Source organism: Magnolia sinica, chromosome 13 (assembly GCF_029962835.1).
Source record: "Magnolia sinica isolate HGM2019 chromosome 13, MsV1, whole genome shotgun sequence".
Taxonomy (NCBI): Eukaryota; Viridiplantae; Streptophyta; class Magnoliopsida; order Magnoliales; family Magnoliaceae; genus Magnolia; species Magnolia sinica.
In genome coordinates, this window is record NC_080585.1 from 21,219,173 (window position 1) to 21,227,054 (window position 7,882).

General features: G+C 40.1%; 1 protein-coding gene across 1 annotated transcript; it reads left to right on the top strand.

The window, feature by feature from the left end:
• The first annotated feature begins 550 nt into the window (after positions 1-550).
• On the top strand, positions 551-5,430 carry LOC131223175 (2-alkenal reductase (NADP(+)-dependent)-like). The gene is made up of 5 exons (XM_058218488.1): positions 551-856; positions 3,046-3,223; positions 3,993-4,159; positions 4,797-4,879; positions 5,010-5,430. The coding sequence occupies exons 1-5, from the start codon at positions 623-625 to the stop codon at positions 5,386-5,388; spliced, it is 1,041 nt and encodes a 346-aa protein (XP_058074471.1). The 5' UTR covers positions 551-622; the 3' UTR covers positions 5,389-5,430.
• Positions 5,431-7,882: the final 2,452 nt, after the last annotated feature.

Sequence of the window (7,882 nt, forward strand, 5' to 3'; positions counted from 1 at the left end):
CAAATAAACATCATGGCCGACCTTCAGAAGGTTTCAACGGTGGGCATCACTCTCTCCATTGTTTTCTGTGGTGGGGTACACTCCAGCCTTGGATCTGCCTCATTCTTTGCATCATGCCTAAAATGATCTGTCAAAATGTATGGACGGTGTGGATGCAAAACATACATCATGGTGGAGCCCGCTGAGGGCACCTAATCGGCTATCTGAGGAACGGTTCTGATGCAAGATACAAACAAATTTACGGTCGCCTCCCATCTAATTGTTGTTATCCGTAGTGTGGCCCACCTGAGTTGTGTATCTGGCTGAGTTTTATCCTCCGCCCAAGCATCGATGAAATCAGCTGAGGAACGGAGGGAACTGCACACCATATTATTGCCTATGAAATGTCTTGTGGATTTAATGGACGGTTGAGATCAATTCATGAACTGTTAACCAATGCAACTAGGAGCACTATAACTTTGCCTGGAGAGCACAAGAGCATTTCTAAAAAGAGAAAAGAATGAGAAAAATGCGTCCACATAAAAAAGATAAGGTGTCGGTACGTCAAAGTCATGCATTTTTAGTGGCGAGATGAATCTTACAAATACAGCCAAAAGGTTTCAGAAGAAGAAGGAAAAAGAAAATGGAGGTGGAGAACAAGTACGTGACCATAAAAGGCTACCTTGTTGGCCCACCATCAGAGTCCGACTTCGAGCTCAGGATCGCCGTCTGTGTGTTGAAGGCTGACAAAGGATCAAATGATGTAATAGTGAAGAATCTGTGTGTGTCCGTCGATCCTTACCAGATCAACCGCATGAAGAACTACAGCTCTTCTCAAACATCGACCAACTTTGCGACTCGCCTCGTCCCTGGAGAGGTAGGCCACATCGAAGCTCTTAAGATGATAAAGAAATATTGGTCTGGGTTTTCGTTGGATTGAGTTGAAAGGCTTGATCATGGTTCATACAGGGCGTGGATCCGAAGGCAATTGGGTCTGGTTTGGGTCAGGTCTGTGTCAGCCCAAATAATTTCAGCCCAAACCCAAGACCCTAAGGCCTGACTTGACCCACTTAAAATTCTCAAGTCAAAGTCCATTCACCATATTCATAAAAGACATTTATATATCATGTGTATGTATCTATAAATGGTACTATGAGGTCGGCCTCATGGTAACTTCACATGAGGTCGATCTGTGTGGGCCCCATTGTGATGTGTGACGAACATCTACCCCATCAGTTAGATGCACCATTCTATGATGGGCCACAGGCTTGAAAATTAGATCAATCCATGGCTTAATGGGGCCACACCACATACAATAGTCGAAAGGGGTTATCCACCCATTAAAACCTTTGTGATCATTTATTGGGCCTACTGAGATGTGTTTTAAAAATCCATCTCATCCATTGTGTGTGTCCCACTTGGATGAGGGGTTGGAACCCCACCAAGTGATTTTATATGATTTAGGTATGTTTTCACATGGTTTTGGATGGTATGGCTCACTTGAGTTCTATATACGGTTGATCCTCGGTATATTCCATAACCTAGAGGGGACCCATCAAATGCACGGTATTGATGTTTGACATACATCACGGTAGGCCACACAGCTCGACCTCATAGAAAGTTACCATGAGGTCGACCTCATAGTACCATTTCCCTATTTATAGTCTATTAATTTATTTTGGGTTTTGGGCTGAGTCGAGTTGGATAAGGTTCTACTTAATTGGGCCAAACTTTCTCATCAAGCCCGACCCACTATCTATTTAGCTTGGCCCAAACTGAGCTCATAAGTGGGTCAGGGTAGTTGAGCTGTGGGCCAACCTGGTTCAATGTCATCCCTATCCACTAGCCCTATAATCAGAACCTTTAAATGTTAAAGGAGTTGGTTGGTGCTAGGCCTAGTTTTTGGGCCTCCAAATAGACCAAAAAGCCCATGAAATTATTGGTCCTGATTGAGCCCATGGGCTTCACGACTCTACCGAAATGGCCGGGCCATCCCAGCATGGTACTGACGTTATTAAGCATGATAATGGGCTTACATGTTTAATTAATTGGTTGAGCCCAAGCCCATCTATTTATTGGCAAGGGAGGTCATGTTTCATAGCCATTCTCAATTTTGTTTATATTATCAAGCCTGAAAATGGGTCCATGAAAACCATAAAAGGATCCAGGTGCAGGCCTTGGTTGTTTATAAGGGGACCTTGGCAATAGGCAAATCCAATCCTGTGGTCACCAGTACATGAGTCAAACCGAGTCGAGCCTGGCACAGCTCGGCTCGGTCCTAGAGCTTGACTGGCCAGCTCGGATCAATTCAGTCAGCAGCTCGGGCTAGTTTGAGCCTGTCTGATATTTTATCAAACAAATACAATGCATCTTCAATCTCTCACAGAACGCAAATCAATAATAGCACTTTACAGGTATTTCAACAAACACTGAGCGAGCAGTGTGAAAAGCAAGATATGAGGGCGGTCTTATAGTGTAAAGGTTTTTTTTTTTTTTTAATTTTAATTATTTTATTTTATTTTTAAATTGCGATTTGTTTGAATCCATTCCTTCCTTGCCACGAGCTGATTCTGCGGTATCTTAAACAACACTTCGTTCAGTCATTTCATCAAACATTTGGCAAGAAACATCAAGATAAAGATAACCGAGCAATTCGAGTTGAGGTTCAAGCCGAGTTGAGTCGAGCTCTGACAAGCTCGAACTCGGCTCGACTTGGTCCGAAGCCAATTTCGAACCAAGGCGAGTCCAGCGTTTCCGAGTTGAATCGAGCGAGCTGGCCAAGCTAACTCGACTCGTGTACAGCACCGGTCACCACACTTTAGATGACCTGAGCCAGGAAATCTGGACAGTTAACTCGGCACGTGGGCCCCAGCAAGGCAAAAAAAAACACAGAAAAAGAAAAATTCCGAATATGCAAATTCTACTGATCCGACCAGCCCATTTTCCGAATGGGCCACCAATACACCTACAAGTGGGGCCCACCTGATGGATGTTGCACGTGTGCACGTTAAGGTGCGTGCGGGATCAGCTAAACTCAGTACTACTCATGTACTTATTGGTCCACAGGTAATAGACTCCAATGGGATCGGTAGAGTAGTGGCGTCGGACAATTCGGAATTCGCTGAAGGTGATATCGTTGCTGGATTGCTGGGATGGGAGGAATACAGCGTCGTGAGAGGCGGAAGCTGGTTAAGGAAGATCAATTCCATGGAATTCCCATTCTCATACCATTTAGGAATTCTAGGTACGTACTCAATACATTTTCTAGGCCAGACAAACAGCCGTTCTGGTTCGGGCCCGGATCTTTTTAAAATATAGATCATCATGAGGTGGTGCATACATTCAAAGTTAAATGTTATACACATACCATGTGGCCCCCACAATTCTTGAGTTTCACTACTTTCTAAAGAAAAAAAATTAATAAAGATAATTTTGTAATTTCATCCCTCAAAAGCACCTTCATGTAATATCTAATCATGGTGAAGTGAATTTTGTGGTAAAAATCCCTCTAATTTCTATTAAATGTTATTATATGTCTACTTATATACAGCGTAAGTAGCTACGACAGATTTACCCATGTAATTAATCATTTGCAGGATCATAAACTTTGGATTTTAAATAAGACATTGAAAGTATTTTTAACATAGAAAAAGTATTTAGGTAATTTGAATGTCTCTACATCATCAACTACGGGTTTTTTTTTTAATGCCGATGGCTGCACCCTCTCTCCTCTCATTTCTTGTGCGTAGACCACTCTTGGCATTTCTCTACGGTCGCAGATTCGACCCCAACCTACCTACCAAAATGGCCTAGCTAGTTCAATTGGGTCACATGGGTAGTGGGACCCACACATTGGCTCGAGTGGACCGTCAACATGATAAACTAAAATGCATTTGAATGCATATTCTGTATTTGTTTCACATGTCAGCTTAAAACGGTTCACCCTTTCATAAATACAACAAACTGATCAAGTTTTAAGTCTTGCTTTCTCTGTAAATGATCTTCTCCCGCAGGGTCTAGTGGGCTTACAGCATACAGTGGTTTCTACAACATCTGTAAACCTAAAGAAGGAGAGAAAGTGTTTGTATCTGCAGCTTCTGGTTCAGTTGGCAACATCGTCGGACAATTGGCAAAGCTATCTGGTTGCCACGTAGTCGGCTGTGCCGGGAGCAAGCGGAAGGTAATCACCATGTCTTCAATTTGTTCACCCTCTCACGATATGGGTACATCATTGTAACTTGGGTGTGACTCAACACTCACCAAGTTGAGAAAAAATTACCAAGATAATAATTTCTTGACTCAGTGAGTCAGTTGAGTTGAGCACCTTCTCACAAAATCAGTATGGAGCATGATTTTAAGACTCCGCGATGTGGACTGACTCGTTTAGTACAGAGTCGATTCACAACTCAGCCGAGTCAGGATTGATTCGTACGAGTCGGGTCTATTTTCACTATTAACTTGCAGTGGAGCTCAAAAGCTATAGCTGGGGAATGATAGAGCATATAAGATAGTCACCACAAGTTATCATGATCCAAAGGTGGTGATGAGTGTCCCTATCTTTTTTTCCAATGGTGAATGGCATAAACCTTAAAACGCAATGGCGCGTTTGTATGGACTGAATTGCAATTATCAGTACTCAAATTAAAGTAATGGGCTCCAAGATGGATTTGAAAGAATGCAACTGCAATTTGAGGAAACTTCCTCATCATGAATGCTAGGAAATTACATCATCAGTGCATGTAATTTCTCAATTCAATTCCCTTGCACATCCAAATGTGGCCTTAATATCATGTTCTAATGTAGAATTCATGCTTTAGGTCAATGTCCTTAAGGATAAGCTTGGTTTTGATGATGCTTTCAACTACAAGGACGAGCCTGATCTCAAATCAGCACTCAAACGGTTAGAATCTCTCTCTCACTGAGATTTTCATCAGTAGGACCCAACTGATGAACAGTCATGATCATGGACTACTAAGTGTCCAATTTGGTGGGAGCTAGCTTCTTTTAAAAATTTCAAATGATCATGGCAGGTATTTTCCGGGTGGAATAGATATATATTTCGACAATGTCGGCGGAGAGATGTTAGAAGCTGCTGTTGCCAATATGAACGCATTTGGTAGAGTTGCCGCCTGTGGTGTAATCTCTGAATACATTGATACTGGAAGGCGGGCTGCACCTGAGATGCTAGATGTTGTCTACAAGCGGATCACCATTCAAGGATTTCTAGTTTCTGATCACATGAACATCATGGCTGATTTCATTTCCACCACCTCTGATCATCTCCGAAGTGCCAGAATCCATGTGCTCGAAGACATCTCGCCGGGTCTAGACAGTGCTCCTGCTGCATTTGTAGGGCTCTTCCGTGGTCATAACATCGGAAAGAAGTTAGTTTGGATATCAGATAATTGAAAATTGCAATAACGAACCCAATTTGTTCTATCTTTCTAATCATCCTCATCCACAGTTTATTTCCATAATTTGCAGCGGACGAGAGTCATGATAGCCTAAAAATCACGAAAAACATGCTCTTCAATGAAACAATAGCACTACAAAATACACATATGGAGTCATGTTTTTGAACATGATAAGGCATGTTTGGATGCACAACTGAACGGAATTACAAACCTTCAGTTCATAGTGAGAAAGTGGCCTTCAAATGTAGTTTCTTTACTTTCACCGAAAGTAACGTGATTGCAACCTGTAGCCTCATCAATGTCGTGGCCTGATTGTGTTTTCCTGGCCCTGTCCGAAAGGATGTACATTGTCTCATCAATACAAATATACAAAGTTTTTTTTTTTTAAAGCCTCATCAATGCCCATAAACAAAGCCTTGAGGTTACATTTGGATGTTTATAATTGAAATTTGATTGAATTGTAATTAAATAAAAGGTGCCAGGACCACTCCACTCGTAAAGTGGGATTAGGATTCAAAAAACGAATATTGGCACGACGATTTGCCTCACATCTTTGAAATACTAAGCTTACGGTGAAAAAATTAAATCGCTTGTATCAAAACTTTAACACTTGCTTTAAACCATGAAACGATTTCTACTACCTGACAAATTAAATTCTTTTTTGTTTTCTTTAATAAAACTTTTAGTTTAAGTAATAAATTTTTTTTTTATAAAGATTTTTATGAAAAAAAAAAAAAACAGTTTTTACTTCTAACCTTTTAACCTCCAAGTCAAGTATAAATGGACACTTAACATAGTATAAATGGTGCTTGATCAAACCACTAGAGAGCAGATGTCATTCAAGTCAACACTTTTTTTTTCTTTTTTTTAACTTTTAGCTAATTGAATTTCATATTTTACAAAATTTCCGTTACTATCTTTTTGAAGCCTGTAAACCCATCTAAATCAATTAGCTTCTACCCTTTGGATAATTTAATTGATTTTCAAATTATATTTTCATGCAAAGCTTATATGTACCTCATCCTTTATAGATGCTCTTTATTGGCAAGCATTCATTTTTGTGAGCACCTGTGGCCCACCTGATGAAGGGGCCGTCTTATCATTTGACTCTGAGACGTAGTACTTCTTAAACACACTCGATCTTGTACTCGTGTACAATACTCACACCCCTCTCGGGAATACTCCCAACATGCTTTATTTATCAAAAGAGAAATAATGAGATGCAGGGCTGTAGCACAAGTTACAGTACATGTATTGTATTCTGCAAACAGCTCATATGCATAGAATATCAAATCCGTCGAAGAGGTAGGCGACAACATGACTATCATAAAAAAAGTAAATCAGGCAAATCTACTCATGAATTGATACACAAAATCAAAATCAATGAACAGCCAATGTCATGTCACACCCTACTATTTTGTTCCAGCCAATGAGTAGGTCAGCCTGATTTTCATACCAGGTGGTATGGCCCACTTTTTGCATGGATTGGATATTCTTTAGTGGAAGAAAATTGTTGTGACATGACTTACGATATGATAGAGTACTGCAAGAAATTGATTTTTATCTTCAACCATACATAACTATCTACTAAGAATTATGCACTAAGAAAATTAAATGATTTTCCTTTATTCATACTTACAAATCAAATAAATATTAGTATAAATAGAATTCTTCTTTAACAACTTCCATAACTTGAACTCTATCAAAGGCAATATTAATTTATTTACGACTCTCGTCTAACAAATCTTCTAATATAGCTGGTTCTTTATTTTTAGGGATCTCTTGATGCCTAGAGATGTAACATTCAGTGTCAAAACTTAATATTGGATTATTTTTCTTATCAAAATGTGCAATGTTACACAACATATAATAAACGACCACATACCTGTTTTAGGCGGCCCTTAGAACACCAAAAATATATGGGCATAAAGTGATGTATATGTAAAATTCACTTCGTCCATCAATGAGAACGATGTGAAATTAGATATAAAATATCAAATTTCGTAACCGTGTGGTCTGCCTGAGTCCTGCATTAGGCTGATTTTTGTATACTCACTTCGTCACGGTGATTCCTACCTGATGAAAGGGACACGGATAAGTGAGGAGATCACCACCCTCAGCGGTTGAATGGGGTGGTAATGTGTTAAGATTTGATTGGTGTGGCCACATGCTGTCAGATATAGGTCGAGTGCTCATTTCTGACAGCATGTGGCCTACTAATCAAATCTTGTCGCAATACCATACGATCCCATTTCTCATGTTAGACTTGGGTTCGAATATAAGCCTGACGGCTGGGCTTAAATTAAGACCATTTTTAAATCAGGTCAAGCTTAGATTACTATGGAAAGGGGTTGCCGGCTTCCATGTGCATGCCTCACCGTGATGTTTATGTGAAATCTACTAGGACCACCAGGTTTGTTATATATATATATATATATATATATATATATATATATGTTAGGCGTAAGGCCTAAAAATTAACCCCATCT

What these genes read in the sequence shown, in the direction of transcription:
- LOC131223175 (XM_058218488.1), top strand. Translation starts at nt 623, where the DNA reads ATGGAGGTGGAGAACAAGTACGTGACCATAAAAGGCTACCTTGTTGGC. An exon ending in CTCGCCTCGTCCCTGGAGAG is followed by an intron (nt 857 to 3,045) that starts GTAGGCCACATC and finishes ATTGGTCCACAG; the next exon opens with GTAATAGACTCCAATGGGAT. An exon ending in ATACCATTTAGGAATTCTAG is followed by an intron (nt 3,224 to 3,992) that starts GTACGTACTCAA and finishes CTTCTCCCGCAG; the next exon opens with GGTCTAGTGGGCTTACAGCA.